Below are 16,769 nucleotides of genomic sequence, written 5' to 3' on the forward strand. Positions count from 1 at the left end.
GAGGTCGAGGTAGGACCACATGCCGAGTCCGCAATGTGGAGAACCTTTATGAGGAGGCTGCTCCACAGGAAGAGCAGGTAGGCCGAGGTCGAGGTAGGACCACAGGTCGAGTCCGCAACGTGGAGAACCTTTATGAGGAGGCTGCTCCACAGGAAGAGCAGGTTGAGCCTGCTGCTGCGGTTAGAGATGATGGACGAGTGTTGAAGCTGATCAAGGATATCAGTGCACTGTTAGCGCCTACTTTTCATGGTGGACTAGATCATATGGTAGCTGACCATTGGATCGAGGGCATGGAGACATATTTTGAGATGATAGAGTGCACATCGATTGAGAAGAGAAAGATAGCTACTTTCTTTCTGAGAGATGATGCTCTAGACTGGTGGAAGAGCATGCGACAGACAGTGGATGTGGCTACATTCCCATGGGAGGGTTTCACTGCCCTTTTATGAGAGAAGTACTTTCCAGCCTCCGTACAGGAGAACATGGAGCTTGAGTTTCTGGCACTGGTACAGGGAGACATGACCATTAAAGAGTATGATGCTCGATTTTCGCAGCTGTACCGATATGTCAGGCCTATGAGTGCGACCTCTTTGGCTCAGAAGTATCTACGTGGGCTGAAACAAGAGTACAAGACCATGATATCAGTCCTTTGCCTGACTTCACGGGAGCAGATATTTGAGAGTGCTATGAGTTTGGAGCAAGCAGAGAAGACTCAAGCAGGTGATGTGGGGAACAGAGATGCAAAGGGGAAAGGCAAGACAGTCTATACAGGCAGCGAGCACTCAGGGCCGAAGGATAGGTCATGGAAGAGGCCAAGACCCCACTATCAGGCCCCGACAAGGGCGCCACCCCTAGCTATCAGAGCAGCACCAGTCAGACCATTAGCAGCAGTGAGGTGTTATGGCTGCAATGAGATGGGACATTACGCCTCAGCATGTCCGAAACCGAAGAGAGCAGGCTGCCACCGGTGCGGGCAAGTGGGACACATAGCTCGAGATTATACCTGACCACTTCAGGGTAGGCAGGAACGGCCGCAGAGACAGCTACCAGCGGGCCAAGCTAGAGTGTTCGCAGTGGGCCAGCGAGACACAGGAGTGGAAGGTACATTATCATTGTTTGACTACCTTGCTAGAGTATTGTTTGATACGGGAGCATCGCATTCATTCATTGCTAGTTCAGTGGTGGAGATGCTAGGATTGATTCCTACACCTCTTGGGGACGCCTTATGTGTCACTTCACCCCTTGGAGTGTCACTTGAGTTAGAGACAATCTACAAAGCTTGTCCTATTTTGATTGGAAGTAGAGAGTTCTCTGCTTCGTTGATTGTGATTCCGGACCACACTTATGATGTGATCTTGGGGATTGATTGGTTGAGACCACAACATGCTGTTATTGATTGTTTTGACATGGTGGTGTCCTTTCATAGACCCGGAGAGCCAGTGTTTCGTTATCGTTGCCTCAAGTCTGATAACGCCATGAGATCAGGAGTTTTGGCACATGTGGAGTCAGTGGATCAGAAAGTATCTATCGCAGACATGGTGGTAGTATCTGAGTTTGGTGAAGTGTTCCAAGAGATACCAGGGCTACCTCCTCGAAGAGTGGTAGATTTCTGCATTGATGTAGTACCCGGTACAGCACTTGTGTCAAAGGCGCCATATAGAATGGGGCAGAATGAACTTAAGGAGCTGAAGGTGCAGATCGATGAGCTATTAGACCAAGGGTTCATTAGACCTAGTGTTTCACCTTGGGGAGCACCTGTTTTGTTCGTAAAGAAGAAAGATGGTTCTCTGCGGTTATGTGTGGACTACAGAGAGCTGAACAAGGTGACCATCAAGAATAGGTATCCCTTACCTAGGATTGATGACTTGTTCGATCAGCTCAAAGGTGCTACGGTGTTCTCTAAGATTGATTTGAGATCCGGTTATCATCAACTCAGAGTGAAGGAAGAAGATATATCGAAGACAGCCTTCAGGACCCGGTATGGACATTATGAGTTTGTCGTCATGCCATTTGGTCTAACGAATGCACCAGCTGTCTTTATGAGTTTGATGAACCAAGTATTTAGCCCGTACTTGGATGAGTTTGTTGTGGTGTTTGTGGATGACATCCTGATATACTCCAAGACACAAGAAGAACATGTGGTGCATCTGAGAACAGTGTTGCAGACCTTGAAGGAGGCGAGACTATATGCCAAGCTAGAGAAGTGTGAGTTTTGGAAAGAAGAGGTCAAATTCCTTGGTCATGTTGTCTCAAAAGATGGAGTACTAGTGGACCCGTCAAAGGTAGAGGTAGTAAGGAATTGGAGTCGTCCAAAGAACCCTACGGAGATACGTAGTTTCCTCGGTTTGGCAGGATACTACAGGAGGTTTATCGAGGGGTTTTCTAGCATTGCATCTTCATTGACCAAGTTGACCAAGAAAGATACTCCGTTCGTGTGGACGGATGCATGTGAGGAAGCATTCAGCAAACTAAAGACTAGACTGACCATAGCTCCAGTATTGACAATTCCTTCTAGTGGTGGTGGCTATGTCATTTACAGTGATGCTTCGCTCCAAGGTTTGGGTTGTGTGTTGATGCAGCATGGAGGAGTTGTCGCTTATGGCTCGAGACAGTTGAAGATTCATGAGAAGAATTATCCGACACACGACCTAGAGCTTGCGGCAGTTGTGTTTGCCCTGAAGATTTGGAGACATTACTTGTATGGAGAGAAGTTTCAACTCTTTTCAGATCATAAGAGTTTGAAGTACTTGTTTTCTCAGAAGGAGCTGAACATGAGGCAAAGGAGATGGATGGAACTCCTCAAGGACTATGACTTCACATTAGAGTACCACCCGGGGAAGGCAAATGTGGTGGCTGATGCCTTGAGCAGAAAACCGAGGGGCGTGGTAGCTTCACTTATGGTCCAGGAATGGTTCATGCTAGAAGCTGCATCAGAGTTTGATTTGGTACCATCGGGAGGAGAACCAAGGGTCTTCCTCGGTAGTGTCACAGTGCAACCCACATTGATCACGAGGATCATACAGGGTCAGGCGCAGGATAGACTCTCACAAGATAAGTTGGCGGATCTTGTAGTTGATACGCTTGATGAGTGTCCTTCTGAGTGGAGAGTTGGACCCGATGGAGGGTTGAGATTTGGGGCAAGATTGTGTGTCCCAGATAGTGATGATCTCCTGGAGGAGGTCCTTCGTACAGCACATCGATCACGTTATACCGTTCATCCAGGGAACAACAAGATGTACAAGGACCTTTGCAGGCAATTCTGGTGGAACGGTATGAAGAAAGATGTAGCAGAGTTTGTATCGAAGTGCCTTACATGTCAGCAAGTGAAAGTAGAACATCAACGACCAGCTGGCATGTTGAAACCACTGACTATTCCCCTTTGGAAGTGGGAGCAGATATCTATGGATTTCGTGACCGGATTGCCTAGATCGAAGAAGGGTCACGATGCCATATGGGTGATTGTCGATCGGTTGACGAAGTCGGCTCAGTTTCTCCCAGTGTCGATGAAGTACTCAGTGGACGTGCTTGGGAAACTATATGTGGATGAGGTAGTGAGACTTCATGGTGCCCCAGTTTCTATTGTTTCTGATCGAGATGCACGTTTCACTTCGAAGTTCTGGGGTGGTTTACAGAAGGCGATGGGCACTACCTTGGATATGAGTACAGCTTTTCACCCTCAGACGGACGGACAGACAGAGAGGGTGAATCAGGTGATGGAAGACATGTTGAGAGCATGTGTGTTGGATTTCAAGGGTAGCTGGGAAGATCATTTGAGATTGATTGAGTTTTCCTACAACAACAGTTACCATTCTAGCATTGGCATGGCACCTTATGAGGCACTTTATGGTAGACCATGTCGATCTCCGATCTGTTGGGCCGAAGTTGGTGATGAGGCACTGATGGGTCCAGAGGTGGTTCAGGAAACCACTGAGAAGATCTCGATCATTCGGGATAGAATCCGGACCGCACAGAGCAGACAGAAGAGCTATGCAGACTTGAAGAGGAGACATGTGGAATTTGAGATCAGTGATCATGTGTTCTTGAAAGTTTCACCTATGAGGGGTGTAGTGAGATTCGGCAAGAAGGGAAAGTTGGCACCGAGGTATGTAGGGCCCTTCGAGATACTTGAGAAGGTGGGTGAACTAGCTTATCGACTAGCCTTGCCTACTAGCATGTCAGGCGTTCACAACGTCTTCCACATTTCCATGTTGAGGAAGTATGTACCAGATGAGTCACATGTGATCGATCATGGCACCATTGAAGTGAAGGAAAATGCCACATTTGTGGTTGAGCCGGTTCGTATCCTGGATAGGTCCACAAAGAAGCTTCGGAGTAAAGAGGTTGAGTTAGTCAAGGTGTTGTGGAGTCATCATGATGAGGGTGATGCATCTTGGGAGCTAGAGTCAGACATGATGACCAGATATCCACAATTGTTTGTTGAGTGAGTTTGAATTTCGGGACGAAATTCCTTTAAGGGGGGTAGATTGTAATAACCCTAAATTTCAAACAATGTTAGTTTGATTTGAATTCTATAAAATTTCGAATTTTATTTAGAATGAATGTGATTGGTTGCGACGTTAGTAAACGAGAAACGGAAACGTTCTCGGAACGTTTAAATTGAAAAATGTTACATTTCCGTAACGTTTATATCGACTTTTATTCCGTCGCTCGGTTGAGAAAACTTCCTTCACGAATGTTGTAGGGCTCGTCGATACGAGTTCGTGGATATGTGACGTGTTCTAATCGGACGATGTACGTAAAAGTTATTGACGATAGAAGTTAGTTTCCGATTTTGGAAACGAGTATAAAAGGGGAATTATTCAGTTTAGGGTTTCCATATTTGACGTAAAAGCCAGCTCGCCGCCGTGAAGCTCATCGCCACCGACCGGACCCGCACGATTGGACCAAGCTCTCCGACGAGCTCCGGTGCTCCCAGGACCGAAAAGAGGTGAGGTTTCGACTATATATGATGTTGTGATTGTTGTTGAGTGTATTGTGGATGTTGTGGATGATTCGTGGAGGAGATCGGAGTGGGATCGGAGGGGGGGGGAAATTGATGAACACCGCCGCCTTAGGCGGCGCGTGTGGGGGCATGGAGCGGCCTATGGGTGGTCGGAGACCGTAGGAAGGTGGAGAAGGAGGAGAGAATGGTTTTTGGGCCGGAGGTGGCGTGATACGCGCCGGCGTCGGAGTAGGCGCGTGGGCCCCACGCGCGGCCTGTCGGAGGTGGCGCGTGTACCCCACGCGCCACCACGTGCGGCGGTGTGACAGTGTTTTCCGATAGGGGTATTTTGGTAATTTACTTAAATGTAAATGTAAATTTTATTTACTACGGTAAATGTAATTAAATTTTACCTTCGGTAAATATAAATTACTTTCAGTAAATGTAAAAAGTAATTTGTAAAAGGTAATTAGTAAATTTTATTTACTGAGATTGTATTTACATTTAAATAGTACGTATACGTACAAAAATACGTATTAATATTTATACGTACAGAAATACGTATAAAATATTTATACCTACAAAAATACGTATTAATATTTATACGTGCAGAAATACGTATATAATTTTTATACGTACATAAATACGTATTAATATTTATACGTACAGAAATACGTATTAATATTTATACGTACAGAAATACGTATTAATATTTATACGTACAGAAATACGTATTAATGGTATATTTGTACTGTGAACAGTAACACCGAACAGTAACTTCGTAAAACCGAAAATTGCTGAACAGTATCCGATTATTACTGTTTCGGCATTTAAAGGTTTACGAAACGATTCTAAATTCTTTTCTTATCTTTTCAAGGTGATCGTTAAATCAAGGAAAGGAATTATCTTCGGGAATTGTGGAATTTCGCTCAAGTCAATAAGGTGAGTAAAATCTCACATATTTACGAATCTACCCTCGTGGTGATTCAAGATTTTTGCGAGAGTATTTAATAATGAATTACAAACATGTATAAAATTTAGTGGATTATATATATACTGTATAATGGTAATAAGTGCATATATATATAGTTCATTATATTATATACTGTTATTAATTCATTAGGAATGGTCATTTTGATGACGGAAGATTGTGTATTGAGCATGAGTTGTGAAATATGACATGTATAAGATATAGTGGACTATATATATATTGTATAAATGGTAAATAAGTACGAATATATATAGTTTGCTATATAATATACTGTTATGATTTTTATTGTGATTATATGGAGCATGTGAATGAATCGTACAATATGATGTGAGATTATTGTACGTGATTTTTAACATTGAGATTGTTAAAATGTGAATTGTCTTCGGACCTGATTTTTGGTACAATATGATGTGAGATTATTGTACGTGTTTGGCAAGTCGGAACCTAGCCTTTGGCCGGGCGAAAGTTACGATACAGTTAGAGCTCTAGTCTGTCTGCCTTAGTACTGCATGTGAGGTAACGGGTGGTTATCTGCTCATGGGTACTCAGTTTATTTTGGATGTTGGGTAGCGGGTGGCTATCCAATATCAACGGTGTATTACGAGAGGGGTAACAGATGTGTACCAGCGTTCTTGGTACCCGTTTTATAAATGCATTGAGTAACCAGAAGGGTTACTTAATTTCTCATGAGCGTTTTATTTCATATTTCTTTGGGACAACCAGATGGGCCGTCCATTGACTCATGAGGGCATTTATATTGTTGATTGTGATTTTTCGTATATATTGATATGCGAACTGTATTGTCATCTTACTCATACGAGCTATAAGCTTACCGGGTTTGTGTTTACAATCCCGGTGCACCAATTCAATGGTGTAGGGGATAATTCCGCAGGTACTGATTAGCGGAGATTGAGTGACGACTCCGGAGATTCGAAGTCGTTCGTATCCTGTTCGTGGTGAGATTTCTGGCGTGGATTTGTGTGAGAATTTGAGTGAATTTATTTGTAAGCTTTGTGAGAGTTTGTGAGGATTATTACATTTTCCATCATATTGTAATGTCGAATTATAAATTTGGTTTGTAATAATCGGTTTGACTGAGTTGTATTTGGAACTCAGAGATGATCCGCTGTGCACGTTAAATGATTTCAAATTCTTTGAGATTGTTTTTGGTGTTCTAACGACTTTGAAATTTTGAGTTTTTAGGCTCGAAATTTTGGGGTCGTTACAAAGCAATCAAGCATTATATGCTATATCGTTGCTAATCAACGTGTACAGCTTAAAAAAAATAGAGAGAGGAAGTCAATATCGCAACAGATCATGCCAAGCTATAGGAGCAAAGCCAAATATATATACACACACATAACATGAATTTTTAATGCCATATTACTTAAACCAAAATTTTCATCCTCATTTTCCAAATCAAGCTAGTAGCTTCCAGTCAAGTTATGAGGTGCAGTAGACTTTTCTTTCAGTCACTGAAACAAATCCCTTCAAGTATATTAAAGGCATGAATATTCAGTTTATACACTTGCCCAGAGACTCAACCAAGTTAAACCAAGGACACTCCCCTTATTATTATTTAAACCCATATAAACCTTGAATGCTGCTGAGAATTTCCTTTGCAATAGTTTACTATTAATAATTAAACCTCTTGAGCCCCACCCTGATGTATTGCCAAGGAACCTATTTCTACTTCTACGTATTCAATCTCAATCACCTAATATATTTATGCGTTCGTATGCAGTGGAAACCAGATGCACGAGGAATCTCAACCCACAAATGCATACATACCCAAACCAAAATGCCGCACATCTTCCTACTGCATATTTCACAATATATATATATATATATATATATATATATATATATATATATATGTGTGTGTGTGTGTGTCCATACGCACATGAAGAAAGCGATTCTGCTACGGTGACCATAGTTTCACAGAAAACATGAATCAACCACAAATAGACTATATCTACTCATAGTTCTAATATCTGACGCTCAAGCATGAGAATAGTTGAAGACAAGAAGTCCAAACTACCTGAAAAGACGACGACTGTTCAAAGAAACGTATGAGAAAATCGGCTGGAGGATATCGACAATGTTACAAGCAATTTTCCTACACAAAGGAAATAAGAGAATTAATGGCGCGGAGGCCGGGTAATAGAGGAAATCACAAGCAGACACCACTTCTCTCAAGCAACCCACCACATACTTAGAGTACTAGTGCGCATTGATCAAGCTTAGTCCACCCAAACAAGTGCCAATCCGAACGCATAAAAGGTTTTTAGGAAGGAGAAGAGAGAACACGCACACAATCCCAATTCTCTCAAAACCTTTGCAACTAATGATTGAAATCAATCCTAAGATAGTACAAGCACATGGTTCCCACAATAAACCAGAAAGTCACGACTTCCCTCAGTACAAAGGAAGAAGGCAAGTAAAGAATATAGAAAGAAAGTACATGGAGCTCTGGAAAATTCATGGGGTAGTGCTAGTCATAAGACCCAAGGAGTGACACTATGAGGCAAAGAACCGTGTTTTTGCTCCCCCGCAATTCTATAGCTTCGACTTGTCAAGCAGAAAGAAGATGAATGCTTTTGGACTCTGGAATTATTGCAGGCCAGTCTGACAGTTCTCTTTGGGTTTTGATTATGTGGCCCGCTTCATGCTTCAAGCACCCCACATAATCATGGGGGCTAATGTTGGTACCCGAAATATCATGTACATAACGAATGTGTATTTTTAAATAGAACGCCAATTACGTCACGCGATTCACATGAGATCTTATGATTTTATAAAGACTTAACTATAATTCGTCAAACAAACACTCATTGATGCGGACCCAAGCCGCATTCATTCATTATTGGGGCTTGTAGTAGTGGGCATGGTGTGGAAGGTTACGAAAACGCATGAACACTCCTTCATCGATTTATCATCGTTGATAATTTCGGTCTTGGGCTCGAAATTCAAGCCTAACGGTGTAAATCAGTAAGAGTATGGCGGTAATAAGAGAATTGGGCCTCCTCTTTTTAGCCCAAACTATTTCCTCCACCTCTATCTTAATCTGCACACACTCCTAAAATCTGTTTCCCCACACCTCTCAAATACCCGCATCAACCTCTTAGCCAACATTAACCTAAATTCCCCATGGTTATAAGTCGGATAAGTCGGAACAAGCTTTCAAGCTAGTCCAAAGTATCCTCCCATCTCTTGAAATCATGAATCCCCAATTATATATTGTCTTCCAATCTGACATTCTAGATTTCCAGAAGATATTGAGCGTAGTGCCTTGGCTGCCCAACATCAACAACGAGAGAAAATCCCAACTTCCCAGAGGGATCTGAAGAGCCACCCTAAGCAACCGTCTTTTCATTGTCCTCAATGCATATATTAAGGGTAAATTGAAGAGAGATTGACTACATTCAAACACCCAGCACCCAATTGCGAGCCTATAAAAAGGGGGTCTCGGGTTGGGAGGAAAATGGGGGAATGGAATCAAGCAAAAAAACCTAGCCTAAGCATTCGTGCACTCATGCCTTCAAGCTGTAAGTTTCCTTAGCCATTCCCCTTCAAGAACTTCACCCTGAAACCCAGATTTGCTTTTAGAAACCAACCCTGTAAAACTTTCCCAATTCTCCCACCGTCGTGCGTTTTCAGCTCCCACGCCAAGCTTATTCTGCAAAGCTCTGTTAGTTTGAATCACGCACGAAATTAACTCAATTCTTCAAGTTATTGAGTTAATTTTAGAATTGAGTTAATTTCGGCCTAGTTACTTCCTAAATCAAAAGAGCCCCTCACAATATCAAATTAATAAAAGATTTTCAATGTATATTTCCTAAAGTTCGAAAAAGCTCTAGGCGGTATGCAGGCGGACAACTACTTCCTAGCGCCTAGATAGTGCCTAGGCGGATTAGAATGATTAAATATTTTATTTTATTTATTTTTTTATACATGTATTTGAATTATTTATATGATTAAAATATATAACAATGTTCAATATTAATTTTCAAAATAGTTTAAACTCAAAAGTACTTAAGTTCAAAGTTTATACAAAAATATTAAAACAAAAAATAAATTGTAAAACAAATGCAAGACTAAATTTCAAGTTTTTCTTTTTCCAATCTTTCACTAACATCTTCAATATCAAACTCAAACTCAATATCTATTTTCTTTCATACTCTTATGTGTCATCATCTGAAATAAAATCTTCATCATAAAGTTCTTTTACTTCCACTGAATTTTAATTTTTTTATTTATAAAAGTCCACCGATTTTGACCGCCATAGACCGCCGAGGAACGCCGTGGACCACCTAGGACCGCTTAAGCGGCGTCAATCTCTTGAACGCACGAAATAATAATAAGCAAAAAACGTGGCGGTGATCCGCCTCCTAGCGCCTAGGTGGTCTAGGTGGCCACTTTTTAGAACAATGATATTTCCTTAAATAATTAATTAACTAACTATTAATCGATGTTTTAAGTTTATTTTAATATGCTATATCAAAGTGATTAACATGTACCTAAGTGAATCTTAATGAATATTGACCTTTTCAATATTTCTCATTACAATTTTAAAAATTATTTTTTCAAAACTTTTGTGGCCTAAGTGAAAACTTAGACTACGAAATTATATTCCGTCAACTAAGTGATCACTTGGGTCACAAACATTGTTCCCTAAGTGCACGCTTAGACCACAAAATTGCATTTTATCATCTTAAAAACCGCTTAGACGACAAATAAAGTAGCCTAGAGGACGAAAACTTGTTTGTCGTCCTAGACACACTTAGGCAACAATAGTTTTTGGTATGTCGCCTAAGTCAATTATTCTGGTAGTGTTATTGAGATGGATAGATAACAGAAGTAGCCAGCCACACAGTTTGAAATGAATGACCTAGGTACACTCAAGTACTTCATGGGCATTGAGGTAGCCAAGAGGAGTGAGAGTATTTATATGTGCTAGAGGAAGTACATCCTTGATCTACTAATATAGACATGTATGTTGGATTGTGCTCCAATTGATACACCTATTAAGTATAACCATCGATTAGCAGAGTATCCAGATCAGGTTTCTACTGACAAAACTCGTTATTGAATGCTAGTTAGCCAACAAATTATTTGTCACATACCAGACCAGAAGTAGCATATGCAGTAAGTGTAGTGAGTCAGTTCATGCATAATCCAAGTGTGGATCATATGGATGCTGTTGTGGGGATTTTGGGTACCTGAAGTCAGCTCCAGGAAAATGAGTAATGTTTTCTAATCACAACAATATCCTTGAGGTTTGTGGCTTCATAGATGCAGATTGGGCTGAAAATATTACATATCAGAAGTCTACATCAGGATATTTTACCTTTGTAGGGGTAATCTTGTTATGTGGAAGAGTAAAAACAAAAGGTGGTAGCTCGATCTAGTGCTGAGGTAGAGTATAGAGGTATGGCTCATGGAGTGTGCGAGTTGTTGTGGCTTAAAAATTTGCTACAAGATTAGGAGTTAAGCCTAAGTGTGTCATGCAGTTGTATTGTGACAACAAAAAAACTATTGACATTTCACAGAATCTCATACAGCATGATTGTACGAAACATGTGGAGGTTGATCGTCACTTTATAAAGGAAAAACTAGATGTTAAGATCATTAGCTTTCTTTTTGTTCCTACAAAAGAACAACTTGCTGATATACTCACAAAAATGAGTGTCTAATATTTTTTATGACTCACTTAGAAAGTTGGACATAGTTAATATGTATACACCAACTTGAGGAAGAGTGTTAGTGTGAGTCATGATATAGTATTAGGAATGTGAATATTATAACTTAGTACTTATCAATTGTAGAGTATAGACGTATGTCAATTGTATTTTTCTACTTTTCTATATATAGCCTTCATTATGAGAAGAATAAATCATCAGTTATTCATCCTATTATATTTGACTTTTCACTCATCATTCATCATTATTTTTTGTTTTGTGGTCCCTAGGTCATCCACTCTCATACATAAAATTTCCAAATTATAAACAAATTGTTCAAGGTACACTCCAATTCGAATGTTGTAGATTAGTATGTACCACAAAACATACTTCGTTTCAACTTTGAAAATTAATCCGAACGAATCTTACTTCATTGCAATTACGACAATGAGCCCACCTCTAAATCTAGTGAACATGACTATCCGGCCACCGTGGACAAAACTACTAGCGGAAAATGGGAACCTACGTGCACTGCTTCCACCAATTTAAGATAACTCTATGCATGCATGCAATACTTTTAGAATAATAGATGTGAAGATAAGATGATTGAGTTGGCATGGTAGCACTTATACGTTTACAAACATAAATGAAATACAAATGGGTTTTCCATCTTTCTCACACCATAATTGATGAAATACATAACAGGAATAGTATATAGAATTCAAATTACATACAATGGAAAAAGGAAATTCATTATTCTCAATATTTCTCAAAATGTCCATCCATAATATTTCCCTTCTGTCTTAACCAAATTAAACTTTGGCAATAGAAACAGACGCGGAGGCTAGCTCCCCGGAAGCCGCTAGCTGTTCACACCCGGCCCGTCAGGGTAATATACCAGTAGATCGTCGGCGGTGGTCGATGTCGACGATGGTGTTTGAGAATAAAAACGACGGAGGGTATTACAACAGTAATGCATGCCCCGCATGGAAAGATATCGTATGGTACTACACGTGTCACGCGACGAGTCTGTCCATCACAAAAACCTTATCAAATTTCTATTCATCAAAGACAAGATTTGTGTCTTTCACTGCGAAAACGTGCATACCAGCAACAAAGAAATTCTTTGTATTTATGTCATCCACTTGAAACGGAGTTGAAAAATCTCTCCCCAAATCTTTGTAACCTTCTTCATTTCCCTTCTCTTGAAACCAAACAAAAAAAAAACACACACACACACAACCTTCTTCTCGCTCATCATTTAATTTTCAGCTCTAATAATCTCAGAGATCGTCCTTCATCTTGGTTATATCATATGATCGAGATGAAGAATCTGATAAACCTAAAGAGCTTGCTGGTCGCCGTTTTGATCTTTTTCCTCGGCGCCGTGTTGTTTATGTCCAGCCTCACCGGAACAGGGACCTCCTTCCTCTGCTCCCTCCCTAATTTCATTGATGATTACAACCCCACGGCGGCTCAGGTCCAGGCGGTGTTCCATTACGCAACGTCCCATACGACCCCACAGCAATCGCGCGCCGAGATCAGCGTCTCCTTCGAGGTCCTCAAATCGCGGGCGCCGTGCAATTTTCTCGTCTTCGGTCTCGGCCACGACTCGCTCATGTGGACCACGTTCAACCCACGTGGCACGACGCTGTTCCTCGAGGAGGATCCTAAGTGGGTCCAGACCGTCCTCAAGGACGCGCCGGAGCTTCGGGCCGAGACCGTGAACTACCGAACGCAGCTGAAGCAGGCGGACGAGCTGCTCGGCCTGTACAAGTTTGAACCGGCGTGCAAGCCGTCGGTGGCTGTCATACGTGGCAATGAGCGGTGCAAGCTGGCGCTGAGCAATCTGCCGGAGGAGGTGTACGAGAAGGAGTGGGACTTGATCATGATCGACGCGCCGCGGGGTTATTTTCCGGAGGCGCCGGGTAGGATGGCGGCGATATTCTCGGCGGCGGTAATGGCCAGGAGGAGGCGGGGGTCAGGTGCTACGCATGTGTTCTTGCACGACGTGGACAGGAAGGTGGAGAAGGCTTTTGCGGAGGAGTTTCTATGCCGGAAGTATCTTGTTAAGGCCGTCGGGAGGCTCTGGCATTTTGAGATTCCCTCCGCCGATAACGCCACCGACGCAAGTTTTTGCTAAAATGCGGCAAAGGCAGAGCTATGTATACTCCAGCTGTAGTGGTTTTTTTACCTGTGTTAGAACTTGGAGTTAAAACAAAAGTAATAAAGGAAACAGTAACGGCGTAGTCATTGTGAGACAGATAGGTCATGGTTTTAGCCTTTTAGGTTAATGAGACACAGAGAGAGTGAGAGATTATTACAGTATGTATTATCCGATCCGGTGAAGGTAATTTAAATTATGATACCGAAAGTCGAACTCTTTATAAAATGGTCGACTGGTGAATATATTATATTTGCTTCAAAACTTGGAGCCTTGGAGGTTCGATGTTCCTTGATTGATAGGATTAGTCTTTGTAATTAATCGTGTTTGACTTGTTAGGCCACTACTAGGAAAGCAAAAAAATAATTAACACAACGATCTAAAGTCACAAACGTTTGAGAGAAAGGCCTGAGAGAAATACCAATAAAGAAGTGTGGAAAAGAAAACTTAGGACGTTGAAACTAGCTTGATTCCAATCCTTCGGAGCGAGGTTACATTCCACTGGTACGTTTTATGTTTGATTTTTTTTTTTGGCTCAATGCATATGATGTTATGAACAGGGAAGATGACAAGAGTTTCCTGGACTCGATCTGAGGCAAATCCGATGAGATAATTAGAATCAATAGAATGGCATACAATATAAATTTAACCTTATTACTAGGAAGTACGTCACTGTACATGCGTATATAAATTCAATATACAACGGTATCTTGGTTTATACTAGACTTTTGAGAGATGAATCGAACCTAATTGCCGTTGATTCGCGATCTATAAATTTTCCTGCGGAAATACATACCTAAGAGTTGTGTGACATGTATGTGTCCGTCGTAAGTTTTTCAGAATTAAGGTTGTAGGTATGCTTTAACGATGGTGTTGTGACCTAACCAAACTCACTACTAAAACTGGTTAAAAAAAGATTATGAAACATTTGTACTTCTAAGTTTAAAAAAACTTCACTAAAATTAGGGAAAATTCTATGGTGCAGCACTGTATGCATGCAGCGCTCATAATCCACCGTCCATATACTCCACGGGCCCCACATTTATTTCAAGACATCCTCTATCCACCGTCTGATTCGGTATATATGGTATGCAGCGCTGCACCACATACAAAATTCTAATATTAGTTCTTTATACTTTTGCGGATTCGTCTATGGTGCAGCGCTGCATACTATACATATCGAATCAGACAGTAGATAGAGGGTGTCTTTAAATGTACGTGGGGCCCGTGGAGTGTATGAATGGTAGATTATAAATATGTATAGTATGCAGTGCTACACCATAGAATTTCTCATACTTTTACTGGCTTTCAAAATATTCTCCTAAAATGCATGCTTTTTACTGTTTGTTTCCAAATCATCATAAACGTCTCATAATTCCTTGCTCTCTGGAACTGTAAAAATAACCTCGAATTTTTATTAATAGAGATGACACACCGGAGTTGTCGACTGGAGACTTTTGAGAGGTGATGATGGTGACAGCCGTGATAATGGTGCTGGTGGAACCATTATTGATTTGGAAATGTTCGCGCCTAAATAGCATGCCTCATTTGCAATTGAATTATTGATGTTTCATTATTGAAGCTCTTGTTGTATTCGTAACAGATTTCAGATTTGAGTCATTTGACACGGGACTGCATTTGTTTTTTTGAACGGATAATTAGTGCGGCTAACCTCAAGTTTTTATTAATTAAATTATCGAATACAAATAGGGACGTGATAGGCATTAACTGAAACGTCTATAATAAGTTCTGTAAAACATCATCGTTAGTATAGAATAAGCAGAGATCGTTCTTTTTGGAGAATTGAAGGGAACTCTAAACTTTTAGTGTTAACAAATAATGAAGGTTTTGAGATTAATTATTAACTACTAAAATAAAACCTAAATTACTATTTACATGATCGACTTATCTTTAAGAAAATTAAACCAAATTTACTATTACACCACAAAATTACAAGTTTGAACCTATCATACATTCTAATTCGACAAATTACATACTTTTTAGACACTAATACAATTAGAGCCTTAGGGGATCATCTAATCATGCAAGATTTCAATTACCATTTAGATTGACTTAGGGCCCAATCTAAATTTGCATGCAATCGAATTCAATAACACTTAGAGTATAAATCAAATAAGATTATATTTAAGCACTAAATATTTGTTGGAGACATGTTTCATGTGTGGCGTCACACACCATGGTTTCACATGCAAATTTTCAGAATTTTTACCACTTTTAATCAACAAACCGAACCTACTTAGGGCATGATTCGATTTGTGTCAATATGGTTAATGAATCTAGCATTCAAACACAATCTTAGGGACTGCATCCAAACACTAAATTCATATGCACATAATTGAAAATTATCTAAAAGTATGAGAAAAATTATTAGAACACAACAATAGATATACAAACTTCAATAATTATAAGAACATATATTCGGCATAGTCGCAAAAACATATCAAATACAATCTGAAAATTCTAAAACAAATACAAAACCAATATTTCCACATAAATAACAACTTACAATCTTCATAGACAAAGAATTGTAGATTAACACAAATAGACGAAGCCATAGAGATGAGTTGCGAGAATCACACGTTGTAGGAACCTTTGAGGTGTGTCTTCAATGGTCAAACTCGGTGGAGATGATGATAGTTTTGGGGTGGACAGCTTGACTAATTTGTGATGGAAGTTTATGGTGGTGTTTTGGTAGAGCTTTGACTCTTGAATGCTAATGAGAAGTGATGATATTTGAGAGGTGAAACCATGTATATATAGAGTAAAGATGGATGGATTGAAATTGCTTTTTTCTTCCTATAATAATGCCATACTTTATTCCATAAATCATGTCATGTTTTATTCCCTAAATCATGTCATGTTTTATGCCTTTAATGATCATTTTCTATTTAATTGTTGCATGACTTGGCTCCATCTCTTTTTCTTTAATTATCTCTTCAATCCAGTCTGAAAATAAGAAAATAAAATCAT

General features: G+C 40.4%; 1 protein-coding gene across 1 annotated transcript; it reads left to right on the forward strand.

Moving 5' to 3' along the window:
• Positions 1-12,728: 12,728 nt before the first annotated feature.
• LOC126791095 (probable methyltransferase At1g27930) lies at positions 12,729-13,879 on the forward strand. Its single transcript, XM_050517499.1, has one exon. The coding sequence runs from the start codon at positions 12,930-12,932 to the stop codon at positions 13,755-13,757; it is 828 nt and encodes a 275-aa protein (XP_050373456.1). The 5' UTR covers positions 12,729-12,929; the 3' UTR covers positions 13,758-13,879.
• The last annotated feature ends 2,890 nt before the right edge of the window (positions 13,880-16,769 follow it).

This window comes from Argentina anserina, chromosome 4 (assembly GCF_933775445.1).
Source record: "Argentina anserina chromosome 4, drPotAnse1.1, whole genome shotgun sequence".
NCBI classification, from domain to species: Eukaryota; Viridiplantae; Streptophyta; class Magnoliopsida; order Rosales; family Rosaceae; genus Argentina; species Argentina anserina.